The sequence below is a fragment of the Corythoichthys intestinalis genome, chromosome 11 (assembly GCF_030265065.1).
Source record: "Corythoichthys intestinalis isolate RoL2023-P3 chromosome 11, ASM3026506v1, whole genome shotgun sequence".
NCBI classification, from domain to species: Eukaryota; Metazoa; Chordata; class Actinopteri; order Syngnathiformes; family Syngnathidae; genus Corythoichthys; species Corythoichthys intestinalis.
In genome coordinates this window covers 23,975,047-23,994,972 of record NC_080405.1, presented here as the reverse complement: position 1 = coordinate 23,994,972, position 19,926 = coordinate 23,975,047, and the positions used below count along the sequence as shown (strand labels likewise).

The 19,926-nt window shown below is 40.2% G+C and overlaps 1 protein-coding gene across 32 annotated transcripts in view; it reads left to right on the top strand.

Annotated features, from left to right (window-relative positions):
• Positions 1–19,926, top strand: part of LOC130923821 (protocadherin gamma-C5-like) — a 313,176-nt gene that overhangs the window by 215,871 nt on the left and 77,379 nt on the right. Inside the window, exon 1 of one of the 32 annotated variants that reach the window (XM_057849864.1) lies at positions 1,291–4,509. The exons of 26 other annotated variants lie outside the window; for them this stretch is intronic. In XM_057849864.1, the coding sequence (XP_057705847.1) occupies positions 2,125–4,509 (2,385 nt within the window). In that variant the 5' untranslated portion in view covers positions 1,291–2,124. Of the gene's footprint in view, positions 1–1,290; positions 4,510–5,328; positions 7,868–8,734; positions 11,475–12,185; positions 15,758–16,930; positions 19,610–19,926 lie in introns of those variants that run through there. 5 more of the 32 variants (XM_057849878.1, XM_057849860.1, XM_057849852.1 and 2 more) reach the window with 5 other exon arrangements.

Here is a 19,926-nt window from a genome sequence, read left to right as displayed (position 1 = left end):
AGGTGTCATTTATACAGGTAAGAAGTTCAAACAGGTGCAGTTACTTCCGGTCATGAGTGGAGAACAGGAGGGGTTCTTAAAAAAAGAACTAAGAGCCAAAATATATACTAGTTGGTAATGTATCAAATACTTATTTCAGGCATTTGAATACAAATTTATTATTTAAAAATTATACAATGTGATTTTCTGGATTTTTGTATTAGATTCCGTCCCTCACAGTTGAAGAGAACTTATGATACAAATTACAGACCTCTACATGGCTTGCAAGTGGGAAAACCAGCAAAATTGGCAGTGTATAAAATACTTGTTCTCCCCACTGTAAGCTATTAAATTAATTCTTATTTCAATATTGAGACTGAAAATAGTTACTGTCTAACGTGTTGTTTAGCTGACACTAAAAAAATCTAAACCATTAGCTATTCACGCATAAACTGGGCAAATAGTTGTTGTTTCTTTTTTTTTTTTTTTTTTTTTTTTTTTAAATCCTGTTTTTGTCATTTTTCCTTTTGCGAAGACAAAGTAAGACAGATGAAAGACTTAACAGCTTTTGTTGATGCAACATGCTTAGGAGAAAGCAAAAAGACTGGCAGTTGACCCAGATGGCAAAATCCAAGTCCACATATTAAATAATAATGTTTGTGTTAATTTTTCATTGTCTGGCACTATACCTGAATGATATCATTGTCTTTCTGGAACACGGAATATTTAAATATTTACAGTTTTGTCTCTGCGCTTAGTGTAATCACATTGAAGTTTTTTTACTTTGCAATAAATGTAATAGGATTTGAAGAAGTTAGTCATCTGTGTGACAAATGATTCATATAGTGGTCAACTTATTTACTTGTATGCATCAGATATTGACTCATGAAGTGCATATTATTATTATTATTATTATTATTATTACTATTTTTTTTTATTCACTTCATTCTTAGCATTTTTCTTTTTTTTTTTACATATAAATGGACTTGTTCTCGCCATGAAATTAATTTTTTAACACAATTTACTATTTTACCTAATATCAGTTTTTCTTCTTTTAAATTTAATACATTACATTACATTAATTACATTACTTCCCCAATGTTCTTTTTCCAGTACCATGAACATTTTACTGTGCCTGCTTGAATATTTTGCATGCATGCAAAATATTGCTTCTAAAACCACAATGCCCTGCCTTTTTATGTAGCCATTTTGTGCTGACTCATATATGTTGCTCTCGTCACACATATTTCACATTTCAAAGTGGTTATGTCATATTTTTATATCCCGTAAAGGGTCAGAGCTTAAAGTATGGCTCATTCAGAATCACATATTTGCAGTCAGCCTGCATGATTTATCATATTTAAGCAATCTGTGAAGATATTACCCCTAAAAAAAATCAGTCATCTTTGATGTCATGAATCGTCTTTACAATGTAAACATATTGCATGGAACAATGCAAATACATATTTTTTTTAAATTGCAATTCCAGAACCTGAGAATTGAAAAAGCAGGTGACTCTGCATGGGGTGTATTGAATACAAGCAGTGAGTGTTTATAGACGCCCCTCAAATATCAGCCCCCTCAATGCTGCGCCCTCATTTACTTTTTTTTTTCCCTCAATATGGGTGGTTAGGAAATAATTGTTTTCCTTTTGGATTAAATGTCAACAACTTAATTGATGACAATTTGACATGTGGGGGATTTTTATTTTAGAGCCTGAAATAAATTGATGGTTAACATATTACCAGCATCACCTCGTACAATAATATATCGTTTTTCCTTCCAATATAAATTGATAGCTTTGGGGCGACTTTAAATGCGAATTAATACCTGCAGGGCTCCTCGCATTGCAATTGGCCTATGGGGATGTATGTCCTGAATGCAGTACAAGTGTTTGGACTCTTAGGGACGCTGTTGACCAAAGATTGCCCCGTCATTTGTCCTTTTTCCCAGCACACAAAGATCCACATCGACATTACACCATTAGAAGAGGGAACACGCGAGCATATCCAACCGTTGAGTCGTTTTTTCCTCTCTCTCAACCAACGCGGATATATGTATTTTCTAATTTTGAGTCACTATTTGGATTAAAGGGTCGAATTGCGTTTTGCCTCTAATTTGGATCATCACCCGTCGTTTGGAACAATGAAGAAGCAAGTACTATTGTTCGTCTATGCGTGTTTTGTCGGCTCTGTGCTTGGGCAGGTCACCTATTCCATTCCCGAGGAAATGAGCAAAGGCTCCCTGGTTGGAAATATAGCGCAGGATTTAGGTGTGCACGTGAAAAGGCTGAAATCTGGGAAAGCTCGCATCTACACGGAGGGCAATGCAGATTACATGGAGCTGCATAGAGACAGAGGGGTGCTCGTGGTAAAAGAGAGGATCGACAGGGAGGCGCTGTGTGGACAAACAACGCCGTGCGCGATACATTTGCAAATCACTCTGGAAGATCCTATTGAATTCTACACCGTGACCGTTGAAATTAATGACATTAACGATAATGCGCCCACTTTTAAAAAGGATAAGATGACTTTTAAGATAAGCGAATCTGCTGTTATTGGAGCCAAATTCGTGCTGGAAAGAGCTGTGGATTTAGATGTGGGTGTGAACGGATTGCAGGGCTACTCGTTAAAACCAACTGATCATTTTCAACTAAAATTAAAAAATCAGCAGGATGGAAGCAAGAGTGTGGAGATGGTCTTAAAGAAAACTCTAGACAGAGAGACCATAGATCATCACTCTTTAGTTCTCACTGCAGCTGATGGAGGTGATCCACAGCTGACTGGAACAATGCGTGTTGAAATTACAGTGCTAGACGTGAATGATAACGCGCCTGCATTTACGCAGGAGACATATAGGGTCACTGTGATGGAGACTGCTCCAAAAGGTACCGTAATGAGCACCGTCAGTGCTGTTGATGCAGACGAAGGCACAAGTGGAAAAGTCTCATATTCAATAATGAATACAATGGATGATGTCCCTGTTTACTTTAAAATTGATGAAGAAAGTGGAGTTGTGTCTTTAATTGGAAGCCTCGATTATGAAAAGGTGCACCATTATGAAATATTTATACAAGCGAGTGATGGCGTGTTGACAGATTCATGTAGGATTATTGTTGAAGTGACTGACACAAATGATAACCCCCCATCTATAAATATCATGTCAAAAACCAGCTCTATATCAGAAAATTCTACACCAGGTACTGTGGTCACTATATTTAATGTTCAAGATCCTGACTCAGAAGAAAATGGCAATGTTGAATGTTTTATTGAAGAAAACATGCCATTTCTGATGAAACATACTTCTAAGAAGTTCTTTAGTTTAGTGACAGATGGCAATTTAGACCGAGAGAGGTCAGGCACATTTAATATAACTGTGATTTGTTCCGATGGTGGCATGCCCTCTCTTTCCAGCAGCGTCATGCTCACTTTACACATCTCAGATGTGAATGACAACGTGCCTGTCTTTCAAAAAAGATTATATGCGGCCAACATCGTTGAAAACAACACACCCGGTCTCTCTATATTGACTGTGAAAGCCATTGATGCTGATTATAAACAGAATGCCCGCATTTCGTACATCCTGGAGGACTCCTCTGTTAACGGAGTGCCAGTCTCCTCATATGTGTCTGTTAATGCTGAGAGTGGAGTCATTCATGCAGTTCGTTCTTTTGACTTTGAGCAACTCAAGGAGTTCCACTTTCACGTCAAAGCTCAGGACGGAGGTTCCCCTCCTTTGAGCAGCAACGTGAGTGTGGTCATCCACATCCAGGACGCCAACGACAATGGGCCTCAGGTCCTCTATCCTGTCCAGACGAGCGGCTCAGTATTGGCTGAAATTGTCCCTCATTCAGCAGACGTTGGCTACCTTGTGACTAAAGTGGTGGCTGTGGACGTGGACTCTGGACAGAATGCCTGGCTCTCATATAAAGTGCACAAGGCCACAGACAGGGCGCTGTTTGAAGTGGGCCTCCACAATGGAGAAATTAGAACTGTCCGCCAAGTGACTGATAAAGATGCTGTAAAACAAAGACTGACTGTTGTCGTGGAGGACAACGGGCAGCCCTGTCGTTCAGCTACTGTCATTGTTAACGTGGTGGTGGCGGACAGCTTCCCTGAAGTGCTGTCAGAATTCACTGATTTTAGCTTGCATGACAAGGAGTACAATGACAAGCTGACGTTTTACCTAGTCTTGGCTTTAGCTGTGGTCTCCTTCCTCTTCATCACCTGCTTGTTACTCATCATATCAGTCAAAGTGTACAGGTGGAGACAGTCTCGTCTGCTGTATCACTCGAACCTGCCCGTCATTCCGTATTTTCCACCACGGTACTCGGATACTTTGGGGACAGGGACTCTCCCCCACGTGTACAATTATGAAGTGTGCAGGACCATTGACTCCAGGAAAAGTGACTGTAAATTGGACAGAGCTGCAAGTCACAATGTGCTGGTGATGGACCCCAGTTCTGTGGGGACCTTGCAGAAGATATGCAGGGAAAAGAACATCCTCGATGAGCTCGATTCTCCTATTGAGGTTGGTCACTTGAGCTTTATAAGTTTTACAACAAATGTTTCTCTTTGAATCTAATAACTATATATTGCATATAGCGGTGTAAATAACCACAATGTATTCCATCTTATCCACATGTCAACGATAATGTGTAGTATCACCAATGCAGTGAAAGTCATGAATTTATCAAATTTTCTTCTGGAATTTAATGACATTGTGTGACAACTTCTTGCTATTATTAATACATTAGAATTAGAGAAAGCCATGTTGACACATTTGGCAAAATATTGAGGACTTTAGTATTCAATTTAATTTAATTTATTTATTAGTTTTTTACAAATGACTTAATATCTCATGTGAAAAGAATATCCGTGAAAAGGGAGAGGTTAAAATGTGTCATGTTAGGCCTGCAAGGCAACTATCAAAGTCCACCACGGTCAATTTCAGCACCACGGACAGTGCACACTTTGCTCAAGTGGCCTCATGTATGCTATGCTACTTTGTCCTTTAAAAATTCACTATTGACTACACATTTGAATCATTCTGTTAAGCGCATGTCACTCAGTTGTTACTAAATTAATCAACTTACAAATGTAATAATTATAAAATATGTGTGTTTTATATTATTTGTGTTTTAATTTTATTTCCCATATTTTAATTTTCGTTACATGCTGGTGTATTATTGGTGTTTATTAAACTTCGAGTTGTAGTTTTTAATTTTCATCTCAAAGCGGCGCTGTTGTCATGCGTGTTGAGACGCAAAGTCTGCCCCCCCCCCCCCCCCTTCTTTGTCCTGCCTTTCCTGCTGCTGCGTTGGTATAGCACAAATAGAACATTCGTTGCTCCCGACACGGACAGTGAGCATTCATGATCTGATTGGATTTTATTTTGTTTGCTTTGGATTTTTGCCCTTTTTCCCATAGCACATTTTCTGATGAAGTCGGGATTGGTGGATTGCATTTTTTGAAGGAAAACACGCTCCACGGGCAAAACAATGAGACGGCAAGTACTGTTGTTCCTCTCTGCTCTGTGCCTTCGCTCCGTGATTGGGCAAGTCAGCTATTCCATCCCTGAGGAAATGTCCAAAGGCTCTATAGTTGGAAACATTGCACATGATTTAGGTTTAGATCTCAAAAGGCTGAAATCCGGCAAGGCCCGGGTTTACACCGGCCGCAGTGTGGAGTACATAGGCATGAATAAAGAAGGAGGACTCCTGGTTATCCACGAGCGGATAGACAGAGAGGCTTTGTGTGCAGAGACCTCGCCGTGCGCTCTGCATTTCCAAATAATTCTGGAAAATCCAATGGAGCTATTTCGTGTTACAGTAGAAGTCACAGATATCAATGACAACACGCCCAGTTTTACTAACGCTGAAAAACGTTTTGAAATTAGCGAGTCTGCCATTATAGGGTCAAAATTTATATTAGAGAAAGCCATCGATTTAGACATAGGAATGAATGGCTTACAACAATATATACTTACGCCTGCTGATAACTTTGTATTAAAATTAGAAAATGAGGCTGATGGTAGTAAAAAGGTAGAAATGGTTCTGCAGAAGCCTCTCGATAGAGAAAAGCAGGATTATATAAGGCTGATATTAACTGCTACTGATGGAGGCGAGCCGCAGCTGACGGGCACTATGGAGATATATGTTAGTGTATTAGATGTCAATGATAATGCACCAACTTTTGAAAAACGTATGTATAAAGCGAAAATACCTGAAAATTCACCCAAGGGCACCAGTATCACGAGTGTGAGTGCGACTGATAAAGACATAGGGGCAAATGGCCAAGTATCATATTTGATATCTCCTGGCAAACGGCTTATTTCAGAAATCTTTAATATTAATCAGCAAACCGGTGTGATCACCCTGATCGGTGACATTGATTATGAAAAGGCCACTTCCTATCAAATGGATGTGGAGGTGGTCGACAAGGGAGGGCTGTCTGATTCAACCAAGGTGGTGGTTGATGTCATCGATATAAATGACAACAGCCCTCATATTAATGTTGTATCAAAATCAGACACTATATTAGAAAACTCGCCTCCTGATACTGTTATAGCTATGTTAAGTGTGAGTGATGAAGATTCAGAAAATAATGGCAAAGTGGAGTGCATGAAAGATCATAACACTCCTTTTAAAATTCAAATGTCATTAAATGGATTTTATACTTTGGTTACAGAGGTTGATTTGGACCGAGAGCAATCGGGCCAGTACAATATTACAGTGACATGTTCTGATGAGGGTGTGAACTCCCTGTCCAGCAGCGTCACTCTGACGTTACACATTTCAGATGTGAATGACAACATGCCTGTCTTTGACAGAAGCTCATATGAGGCCTCCATTGTAGAAAACAACACACCTGGTCTCTCTATACTGACTGTAAAAGCCAATGATGCTGATTGGAACCAGAATGCTCGCATTTCTTACATCCTTGAGGACTCCTCTATTAATGGAGTGTCAGTCTCGTCATATGTGTCTGTTAACGCTGAGAGTGGAGTCATCCACGCAGTTCGTTCTTTTGACTATGAGCAGCTGAAGGAGTTCCACTTTCGTGTCAGAGCTCAGGATGGAGGCTCCCCTCCCCTAAGCAGTAATGTGAGTGTGGCCATCCTAATTAAGGATGCCAACGACAATGGCCCTCAGGTGCTGTACCCAGTACAGACGGGCAGCTCCGTGCTGGCCGAAATGGTGCCTCGTTCGGCAGACTTGGGCTATCTAGTGACAAAAGTAGTGGCTGTGGATGTGGACTCTGGACAGAACTCCTGGCTCTCATATAAAGTGCACAAAGCCACAGACAGGGCACTGTTTGAAGTGGGACTCCACAATGGAGAAATAAGAACTGTCCGCCAAGTGACTGATAAAGATGCTGTCAAACAAAGACTGACTGTTGTAGTGGAGGACAATGGGCAGCCCCCTCGTTCAGCTACTGTTATTGTTAACGTGGCGTTGGCGGACAGCTTTCCTGAAGTGCTGTCAGAGTTCACTGACTTTAGCATGCACGACAGGGAGTACAATGAAAAACTGACTTTTTACTTAATCTTGGCTTTGTCAGTGGTCTCCTTCCTCTTCATCACCTGCTTACTGCTTATCATATCAGTCAAAGTGTACAGGTGGAGACAGTCTCGCATCCTGTACCACTCTAACTTGCCAGTCATTCCGTATTACCCGCCAAGGTACTCTGACACTTTGGGAACAGGGACGCTCCCTCACGTGTACAATTACGAAGTGTGCAGGACTACTGACTCCAGAAAAAGTGACTGCAAATTGGACAGGGCTGCTAGTCACAATATTCTGGTCATGGACCCCAGTTCTACAGGGACGATGCAGAAGATATACAGGGAAAAGAATATCATGGATGAACCCGACACTCCTGTAGAGGTTGGTTACCCACTCAATTTATAGTGAATGTTTGTGTGTGGCTTGTTTGTTGTTGTTTGACATTTCCAAGAGCAATTTCATTTCTATTCAGCACATTACTGTAAGTTCATTTATTTACTCAAACTGATATTGCTTCAGCAGTTTTTGCCCAACTGCTTTCATAAATTTCACATGTACTGAAAATTAAGTAAGAATTCTAATTGGTTTGTTCAACAACGATGCTGATGATGTAGTATAATCATCCTCATGGATTTATTTTAAATTTCATTTATACATTTATTTTACACTAATTGATGTTCTAGATCCATTTAAAAACGAAAACAACAGTCAAAATATAAATTACAAAATGAGAATGTATAAATAAAAATGTTTTAATCAAATATTCCGGGGAAGAGTATATTAGAAATATGATTTGTTATTTTGATAACGTTAAGGGCGATACCACTCAAAACCATAGTTAAAAATAATCTCTTACAAATGATCAGATTACAAATGTGTCCAATAATACTGATTTCAATTATATATTAATATTATTACCATCATAATTTGTGTGGTGACTCATGAATTGTATTTGAATTGATGTATCTGTGATTGAAAAATATCAACACAACTAAAATGTTAAAATTAGAATCTTTCATGCAGTGACAATAAAATGGCAGGTTAGAGGTTAATTCGTTTTTTTGGTAAAATGTAGTTGTGACTAAAACCAATTAACGTTAAAAAATAATATACAAATAATAATAATAATAAATATATAAAATAAAAATAAAAGGCCGCAAAGGGCAGTTACGTTCAAAATCCTTAAAGCACTTGATCCTTTTCACGAATTTTTTATTTATTTAATTTTTTAATTAATCTATTGGAATAATTTGCACAAAATATTTGCACATAAAATTCCATGACATGCATGTTTTTTTTAACTTAATATGCACTGAATAAATGCAAGCTTTTCTTGTTACGTGCTGAACAGAACAGGCCGCTTGCGGCCAGAGTGTGGCAGTCTACGACAGGTCTTCAGTATGTCCCTCCCTTGTACACAATGACGTTTTCAACAACAAAAAAGCAGTCATTTCCAACCAGTGCTCACTAACAGTGGACGTGAACGGCTCCTGTCTCTTCAGACCTTTTTTATTATTATTATTATATTTTAATATTACATCGTAATTTATCGGATTACATATGAAGTGGAAAGGGAATGGAAAATTGATTTAAAAAGATGATGCATCAAGGAGGCCTGTCATTGTTCATCTTGATTCTATATTTCACCTCCGTTTTCGGCCAAGTCAGCTACTCGATCCCGGAGGAAATGGAGAAAGGCTCGTTGGTTTCAAATGTGGCTCAAGATTTAGGCTTGGACCTGAAAAGGCTGAAATCCGGGCGAGCTCGCATTCATTCTGGAGACAATGCGGAATATATCGAGTTGGATAAGGATAAAGGGCTGCTCCTTGTGAAGGAGAGGATAGACAGAGAGACACTGTGCGGTGAGACGACGCTCTGCGCTTTGCATTTACAGATGATTTTGGAAAATCCTATGAAATTATTTCGCATCACTATTGAAATCACAGACATAAACGACAATGCTCCACGTTTTGCATCCAGCAGTAAACGTTTTGAGATCAGCGAGTCGGCCGTCGTCGGCTCCAAATTTGTGCTAGAAAAAGCCATTGATGCTGATATAGGTTCAAATGGTCTCCAAAGTTACTCGCTTAGTCCAACCAATAATTTTCATCTGAAATTAGAAAATCAAGCAGACGGGCGTAAAAAGGTGGAGATGATATTACAAAAGGCACTAGATCGAGAACAGCAGGAGAAGATTTCCTTGTTATTAACAGCCTTTGATGGCGGAACACCGCGCAGGTCAGGAACAATGCAGATTATTATTCATGTATTGGATGTAAATGATAACGCTCCAGTGTTTACTAAGACTTTATACAAGGCAAGTATTAGAGAAAATGCACCCAAAGGGTCCAGTGTAATAACAATTAGTGCATCTGACAAAGACAGCGGCTCTAATGGACAAATATCATATGTAATATCCCAAAACGTGCTTATATCCAAATTATTTGAGATTGATAGTGCAACTGGGGATGTTATTTTAATGGGTGATATTGATTATGAGAAAACAAAATTATTGGAAATAGATATTGAAGCTGTAGATAATGGAGGCCTGTCTGATTCGAGCAAAATCTTGATAGACGTCATTGATTTAAATGACAATTCTCCTCAAATAAAAATTCTTTCTAAATCAGATTCAATTTCAGAGGACTCTCCTGAGAATACTGTTGTCACTATGTTAAGTGTTAATGACCCTGACTGGGGCAGCAACGGAGAGGTGAAATGTAAATTCAGTGATGATATTCCATTTAAGATAGAGAACACAATGAATGGATTTTATAGTTTAGTAACAGAGATAACTTTGGATAGAGAATCTGCTTCCGAGTATAATATAACAGTAATATGTTTTGATGATGGGGTGCCCTCCCTCTCCAGCAGCGTCACTCTTACTTTACACATCTCAGATGTGAACGACAACCCACCTGTTTTTGAGAGGACTTCATATGAAGCCTCAATTGTTGAAAACAACACACCAGGCCTTTCTATACTCACTGTAAAAGCCAGTGATGCTGACTGGAACCAAAATGCTCGCATTTCTTACATCCTGGAGGACTCCTCTGTTAACGGAGTTCCAGTCTCCTCATATGTGTCAGTTAGTGCTGAGAGTGGAATCATCCACGCAGTTCGTTCTTTGGACTTTGAGCAGCTAAAGGAGTTCCACTTCCGTGTAAGAGCTCAGGACGGAGGATCGCCTCCCTTGAGCAACAACGTGAGCGTGACCATTCTAATCCAGGATGCCAACGACAACGGCCCTCAGGTTCTGTACCCAGTTCAAACAGGCAGCTCAGTGCTGGCTGAAATGGTCCCTCGTTCTGCAGACGTAGGCTACCTGGTGACTAAAGTGGTGGCTGTGGATGTAGACTCGGGACAGAATGCCTGGCTCTCGTATAAAGTGCAAAGAGCTACAGACAGAGCATTGTTTGAAGTAGGCCTCCACAATGGGGAAATAAGAACTGTCCGCCAAGTGACTGATAAAGATGTTGTCAAGCAAAGACTGACTGTTGTAGTGGAGGACAACGGGCAGCCCGCTCGTTCAGCTACTGTCGTTGTTAACGTGGCGGTGGCGGACAGCTTCCCTGAAGTGCTGTCCGAGTTCACTGACTTTACCATGCACGACAAAGAGTATGATGACAAGCTGACTTTTTTCTTAGTCTTGGCTTTGGCGGTGGTCTCCTTCCTCTTTATCACCTGCTTGTTGCTGATCATATCAGTAAAGGTTTACAGGTGGAGACAGTCCCGCATCTTGTGCCATTCTAACCTACCCGTCATTCCATATTATCCGCCGCGCTACTCAGATACTATGGGGACAGGGACTCTTCCTCACGTCTACAATTATGAAGTGTGCAGGACCACTGATTCAAGGAAAATTGACTGTAAATTGGACAGAGCTGCAAGTCACAATATTTTGTGTATGGACCCAAGTTCTACAGGGACCATGCAAAAGATATACAGGGAAAAGAACATACTGGATGAACTTGACTCTCCTCTTGAGGTTGGTTATTTTACTTTTAATATTGCAGTATATCTTTTGATATTTTTCACAACTACAAATTCATAATTTTAAATGCACCACTTTATCATAACAGTCCAATTTTTGACACTGTATGTACTATTGTCATACTCCTGCTTTTCTTCTACTACACTAGCATATAGGCAGATACGGCACAATAAATATAAAGCTGGTTATGATCTATTTTTTAATTGAAATTACCCAGTTGGTCTGTGTCAAAATTTAGGACATATTGTGGAGTTGTGTTCTTAGAAAGGAATTCTCAAAATGGCTAATCTCCTGTTTCTTAAGAAAGGTAAATGACAAAACGCCAAGCTACAGTTATATCAGCATTATATTAGTCCAGAGGTCGGCGAACCCAAAATGTTGAAAGAGCCATATTGGACCAAAAAAACAAAAAAAAATTAAAATCCTCATAGTGAAGCCAACAAATAGTTGATGTATCTGTATTACCTATATTAGCAAACTGTCAAAATGACTAAGTTGGCTACAAATGCATCATGAGCCTTCATGGTTGAACGTTTATTTTCCCTGCAGTGCATCCTATAGAGAATAATGAACCACGTGACTACAGCTGTTGTATGATGCCGCCTCAATTTTAACTTCATTACAATATTAATGAATTAGAAGAATGTTTGTGTCATGTTTGTCTTCCTACAGAAACCATATGAACAAAAAATATGTTTCCCTCTCCCATCTTTTTCCATTTTCAAACATTTTTTGAAAAAGCTCCAGGGAGCCACTAGGGCAGCGCTAAAGAGCCGAATGAGGCTCTAGAGCCGCGGGTTGCTGACCCCTGTATTAGTCTATTATTTTGACAACCTGAGTCTGACTCTGCTGTATCAATTCAACTATGGTTATCAAAATCTAATCACATACTGTAGCTCTGGTCTTCCCTCGGGTTTTATCTTGCCTTGTAAATATACAGTTGGTATGTACATTTTAGTTCCTGAGGAAATTTCAAATTTGTCAACAAATTAAATACGACCGTGGGGATATAATTTGAAGCAGATATCAGTGGAATTAGAGGTTTGACTTCACTGCTGTTGCACTTTTAGAGTCCAGCATCTGGTGTCAGTACTTTGAAGAGAACCACTTTTTGTCCTTTGAATCTCTTCTTTCACACTCTTCCCTGATTATGTCAATTTGATAGCAGCATATAAAATTAATCTATCAGAACTATATTTGTACAATATAACTATGTTGTTCCAATTGTTTTAATATCTGTTTTAGTGCATAGAAGCAAGAGCCTACCTTGAAGTTGGTTACTTGTAATACATTGAGATATATTGAGCATATATGCGTTGAGTGGCACTTCAAAGCACCATGGACAGTGACATTGAAGTCTGTGCTCCACATGGAAATTTGACTCTTGCCTGCGAGGTCAGGCCTACACAATTTTCTCGTCATTAATAACCTGTGTTGCCTTAATTTAAACTCTACCCCTTTATCAATCTCAATATTATATGTTAACAGTGTACTGTAATAAATTACCCATATCGAACTTATTTATATATTTCTCTTTTGGGGTAAAAGGTATGTTGTCTGAGTGCATTTGAAGTTACAGAAAGGTTTAAAATAATAATAATAATCCCTGGTGTTGCAGTTGCATTATTTGAACTCTACGAGACGCTGTTGGCCCATGCTTTTCAGTTAGTCCTTTTGTTTTTGTAAGATTTTGTCACATTTCCTCCCAGTCGGTTTATGAAATCGTGTCAGACGCTTAAGTGGCGCATCGTTGACGGATATTTCATTCGGAGATCAATGAAGTCTCAAAATATGGACTAAAATTCAAGTTTTCCTCGTTTTTGCTCTACGTTCAGTGGACTCCGTTAAGGAATAAAGAAGTATCTTTTGTGCAGCCGGGGAATCGGGCAGGCAGAACAATGAGACGGCAAGTACTGTTCATGTTCATCTTCTACCTCGACTCCGTGATAGGGCAGGTCACCTATTCCATTCCGGAGGAAATGGCAAAAGGCTCTTTAATAGGTAACATTGGTCGAGATTTGGGTTTAGACGTCAAAAGGCTGAAGACTGGAAAAGCCCGCATTTACACGGGAGACAGCGCTCAATATATCGAGCTGAATAGAGAGCGTGGAGTCCTCCTTGTCAAAGAAAAAATGGACCGCGAGGTGCTTTGCAAGCAAACGACGCCTTGTGCTTTGCACTTCCAAATTACACTTGAAAATCCGTTGGAATTATTCCCGATCACGGTGGAAATCACGGACATCAACGACAATGCACCAGAATTCCAAAAAGACGAGAGAAAATTTGAAATAAGCGAAACTGCCGTCGTGGGTTCTAAATTCATGCTTGAAAAAGCGTTTGATGCTGACGTAGGACGGAATGGTTTGCAGAAATACACCCTGAAGCCGAGCGACAATTTTATACTTAAGCTGCACAGTCATTCGGACAGCAGCAAAAAAGTCGAAATGATTTTGCAAAAGCCGTTAGACAGAGAAAAACAAGAGCACTTATCTTTAGTTCTAACGGCCGAGGATGGAGGAGAACCACAGCTGACGGGAACAATGCAGATCCACATCACTGTTCTGGATGTAAATGACAATGCGCCAGTATTCAGCAAGGCTGTTTACAAAGCAAGCATCACTGAGAATTCACCTATAGGGACCCTCATTACTAAAGTGAGCGCGACAGATGCAGATAAGGGCGCAAATGGAGAAGTGATGTATGTAATAGGAAACAGCCCAGCAGTGTCAAAGTTATTTCACATTAATAGGGAGGGCGACGTCATTCTAAATGGTCAAATAGATTATGAAAAAGAGAAAAATTACCATATCGACATCGAAGCTATTGATCAAGGGGGGCTTTCTGATTCCAGCAAAATTATTATTGATGTCATTGATGTAAATGACAACAGCCCTATTGTGAATACGATTTCTTCATCTGGCTCAGTACCTGAAGATGCCCCAATCAAAACTGTGATAGCTTTAATGAGCGTCAGTGACCCTGATTCTGAATCTAACGGGCAGGTCAATTGCATAATAGGTGAAAATATTCCATTTGCAATTAAAATAACATCCAATAATTTCTATAGTTTAGTGACAGACAGTGATTTAGACAGAGAGAGTTCGTCTGAGTATAATATCACAGTGACATGTTCAGATGAGGGGGTGCCATCCCTTTCCAGCAGCATCACTCTCAATTTGCACATCTCAGATGTGAATGACAACACACCTGTTTTTGAGAGGCTCTCATACGAAGCCACCGTTGTAGAAAACAACACACCAGGTCTTTCTGTATTCACTGTAAAGGCCAGTGATGCTGATTGGAACCAGAACGCTCGCATTTCTTACATTCTGGAGGACTCCTCTGTTAATGGAGTGCCAATCTCCTCATACGTGTCTGTTAGTGCTGAGAGTGGTGTCATCCATGCAGTTCGTTCTTTTGACTACGAGCAACTCAGAGAGTTCCACTTCCACATCAGAGCTCAGGATGGCGGCTCCCCTCCCCTGAGCAACAACGTGAGTGTGGCCATCCTGATCCAGGATGCCAATGACAACGGCCCTCAGGTCCTCTACCCAGTCCAGACAGGCGGCTCGGTGCTGGCTGAAATGGTTCCTCGTTCGGCAGACGTGGGCTACCTTGTGACTAAAGTGGTGGCTGTGGACGTGGACTCTGGACAGAATGCCTGGCTCTCTTATAAAGTGCACAAAGCAACAGACAGGGCGCTGTTTGAAGTGGGCCTCCATAATGGAGAAATAAGAACCGTCCGCCAAGTGACTGATAAAGATGCTGTCAAACAAAGGCTGAGTGTTGTAGTGGAGGACAACGGGCAGCCTTCTCGTTCAGCTACAGTCATTGTTAATGTTGCAGTGGCAGACAGCTTCCCTGAAGTGCTGTCAGAGTTCACTGACTTTAGCATGCACGACAAGGAGTACAATGACAAACTGACTTTTTACTTAGTGTTGGCTCTTGCTGTGGTCTCCTTCCTTTTTATCACATGCTTGCTGCTTATTATATCAGTCAAAGTGTACAGATGGAGACGGTCTCGCATCTTGTACCACTCCAACCTGCCTGTCATACCGTATTATCCGCCACGCTATTCGGATACTTTGGGGACAGGGACTCTCCCCCACGTTTACAACTACGAGGTGTGCAGGACTACTGACTCCAGGAAAAGTGACTGTAAATTGAACAGGGCTGGTAGTCACAACGTCCTTGTGATGGACCCTAGTTCTACAGGGACCATGCAAAAGATATTCAGAGAAAAGAACATCCTGGATGAACCTGACTCTCCTTTTGAGGTTGGTTACTTTTGCTTTTAACATTGCACTAAATCTTTATTTATTTGCCAATACTAGAAATTCATGATTATCAATGCACCATTATATCCTAACGGTCTAATTGTTTGAGACTGTATGTATTAGTGTTGCTCTCCTCCTTTCCTCATATTATATATAGGCAGATTGAACACAATAATATGAAGCTAGTTCATGTTGTTTTTATTCAAAATACCCATGTGTTTTCTGTGTCAAGATGAGGACACTGTTGTATAATACTATTAACGTCATTACCAAGAGATTCTCACAATGGGACACAATCTCCTGTTCATACAGTAAGGTGAATGACACATATCTACAAAGAGTCCAAGCTACAATTATATCAGCATTATTAATAGTTGTATAATTATTTTTGACAACTTGATTCTGACTAAATCTAGCAATTTAAATCTATCAATTCAACTCTTCACCAAATCCAATCAAATAGCTTTTGTCTTCAGTCAGGTCGTGTATGTATTCATTTGGTGTATATACTTTAGTTCATGAGGAAATTCCAAGTTTGTAAACGAATTAAACCGGAACATAGAGGTATAATTTGCAGCTGAAGTCAGTGGAATTAGAGGTTTCACTTAGCTTCTGGTCCACTTTTAGTTTCATCATCCAGTGTTCCTTGGAGGGTCTTTCACACTTGGAATTCACTCATCCATTACTATTTTAATTTGATAACAGTATGTAAATGAACATTAGTGGACTATGTTTACACAGTATAACTGCTGCATTTTTTTATTATTTTGTTTCATTATTTTTCAATATCTGTTTTAGCTCCTGGAGAAAATAGCCTTTTGAGGTTTGTTACTTGTCATAGCAGTGGGATAAAATTGACCATTAAAGGGCAATTGAAAGTGATCAGCACCATGGACAGTGACATTGAGTTCACTGTTCCAAATGGAAATCTGACTTTCCAGCGAGGTCAGCCATAGACCATTTTCTTGTTTACAATATCTGTTGCCTAAAATAAAGTTCTATCACTCTATCAATTCTCAATAATATATGTTCCCAGTCCGCATTAATTAATTCCCCATGTGAAATTTAGGAATATTTGTCTTTGAAGGGAAAAAAATGTCTCAAGGTGCATTTGACGTGACAATACATCATCCTTTTCTTTTTTTTTTTTTTTTTTTTCATATTATTTTTAAACTCGTTTGGATTGCACCTTCACAATTTGAACTCTACGGGACGCTGTTGCCCCATCATTTTCAGTTGGTCTTTTTCTTGTAAGCTTTTGTCACATTTCCTCCCAGTCCGTTGATAAAATCGTGTCAGTCGTTGAAGTGGCACATCGTGGACGGATATTCACCGCGGGAAACAACTGATGTCTCAACATTTGGATTAAAATCACGTTTTGCTCGTTTTTGCTCTACATTCAGTAGACTCCGTTAAGGAATAAAGCAAGACGTATCTTTTGTGTATCAGAGGAATCGGGCAGGCAGGACAATGAGACGGCAAGTACTGTTAATATATATCTTCTACATCGACTCCGTGATAGGGCAGGTCACCTATTCCATTCCGGAGGAAATGGCAAAAGGCTCTTTAATAGGTAACATTGCTCGAGATTTGGGTTTAGACGTCAAAAGGCTGAAGACGGGGAAAGCTCGCATTTACACGGGAGACAGCGCTCAGTATATTGAGCTGAATAGAGAACGAGGAGTCCTCCTTGTAAAAGAAAAAATGGACCGCGAGGTGCTTTGCAAGCAAACGACGCCTTGTGCTTTGCACTTCCAAATCACACTTGAGAATCCGTTAGAATTATTCCCCATCACGGTGGAAATTACAGACATTAATGACAATGCGCCAGCATTCCAAAAAAATGAGAGAAGGTTTGAAATAAGCGAATATACTGTAGTGGGCTCTAAATTCATGCTGGAAAAAGCATTTGATGCTGACGTAGGACAGAATGGTTTACAGAAATACACATTGAAGCCTAGTGACAATTTTATACTTAAATTGCACAGTCATTCGGACAGCAGCAAAAAAGTCGAAATGATTTTGCAAAATCCGTTAGACAGAGAAAAACAAGAGCACATATCTTTAGTACTAACGGCCGAGGATGGAGGAGAACCACAGCTGACGGGAACAATGCAGATCCATGTCACTGTTCTGGATGCAAATGACAATGCGCCAGTATTTAGTAAGGCTGTTTACAAAGCAACTATCACTGAGAATTCACCTACAGGAACCCTCATTACTAAAGTGAGTGCGACAGATGCTGATAAGGGCGCAAATGGAGAAGTAATGTATATAATAGGAAACAGCCCAGATACAGTGTCGAAGCTATTTCACATTAACAGCAAGGGGGAGGCCATTTTAAATGGTCAAATAGATTATGAAAAGGAGAAAAATTATCACATTGACATTGAAGCTATCGATCAAGGGGGCCTTTCTGATTCCAGTAAAATAATTATTGATGTCATTGATGTAAATGACAATAGTCCCATTGTGAATACGATTTCATCTTCTGACTCAGTGCCTGAAGATGCCCCTGTCAAAACTGTGATAGCTTTAATGAGTGTCAGTGATCCTGATTCTGATGCTAATGGTCAGGTAAATTGTGGAATTAGTGAAAATATTCCATTTGCGATAAAGATTACATCAAATAATTTTTATAGTTTAGTGACAGACAGTGATTTAGACAGAGAGAGATCATCTGAGTATAATATCACAGTGACATGTTCAGATGAGGGCACGCCATCCCTTTCCAGCAGCATCACTCTGAATTTACACATCTCAGACGTGAATGACAACGCGCCTGTTTTTGAAAGGAGCTCATACAAGGGCGCCATAATAGAGAACAACACTCCAGGTCTTTCTATATTCACTGTGAAAGCCAGTGATGCTGACTGGAACCAGAATGCTCGCATTTCCTACATCTTGGAGGATTCCTCTATTAATGGAGTGCCAGTCTCCTCATATGTGACTGTTAGTGCTGAGAGTGGAGTCATCCACGCAGTTCGTTCTTTTGACTATGAACAACTCAAAGAGTTCCACTTCCTCATCAGAGCGCAGGATGGAGGCTCCCCTCCTCTGAGCAGCAATGTGAGCGTGGCCATCCTGATCCAGGACGCCAATGACAATGGCCCTCAGGTCCTGTACCCAGTCCAGACAGGCGGCTCGGTGCTGGCTGAAATGGTTCCTCGTTCGGCAGATGTGGGCTATCTGGTGACAAAAGTGGTGGCTGTGGACGTAGACTCTGGACAGAATGCCTGGCTCTCATATAAAGTGCACAAAGCCTCAGACAGAGCACTGTTTGAAGTGGGCCTCCACAATGGAGAAGTAAGAACCGTCCGCCAAGTGACTGATAAAGACGCTGTCAAGCAAAGACTGACTGTTGTAGTGGAGGACAATGGGCAGCCTTCTCGTTCAGCTACAGTCATTGTTAACGTGGCAGTGGCGGACAGCTTCCCTGAAGTGTTGTCTGAATTCACAGACTTTAGCATTCATGACAAGGAATACAATGAGAAGCTGACCTTTTACTTAGTCTTGGCTTTAGCTGTGGTCTCCTTCCTCTTCATCACCTGCTTGCTGCTTATTATATCAGTCAAAGTGTACAGGTGGCGACAGTCTCGCATCATGTACCACTCCAACTTGCCTGTTATTCCATATTATCCGCCAAGATACTCAGATACTTTGGGAACAGGGACTCTACCGCACGTTTACAACTATGAGGTGTGCAGGACCACTGACTCCAGAAAAAGTGACTGCAAATTGGACAGGACTGCAAGTCAGAATGTTCTGGTGATGGACCCCAGTTGTACAGGGACCATGCAGAAGATTTATAGGGAAAAGAATATCCTGGATGAACCTGACTCTCCTCTGGAGGTTTGTCAAATGAAATATTTGTTCTATTCACCACATTGAATTGCAGCATGTTCACGTGCGTACTCAATTTTAGTGTGACAACATGATGCCACGTTTTTTACTGACTAAAACTCACATTTATTATCTTTTTTTAATTTTTTTTATTTAGTGTCCATTTAATTGCTCATTCATTTAATTGCTTCATTCATTTAATTGCTAATGCAATTGCTTTTCCTTGTTATTGTGTCAGTGTTTCAGCACCACGGATAGAGTCAATGAGATAGTGAGAAGTTGCATAAGGTATCATTATTACATTATTATAATTAAAATAATGAAGT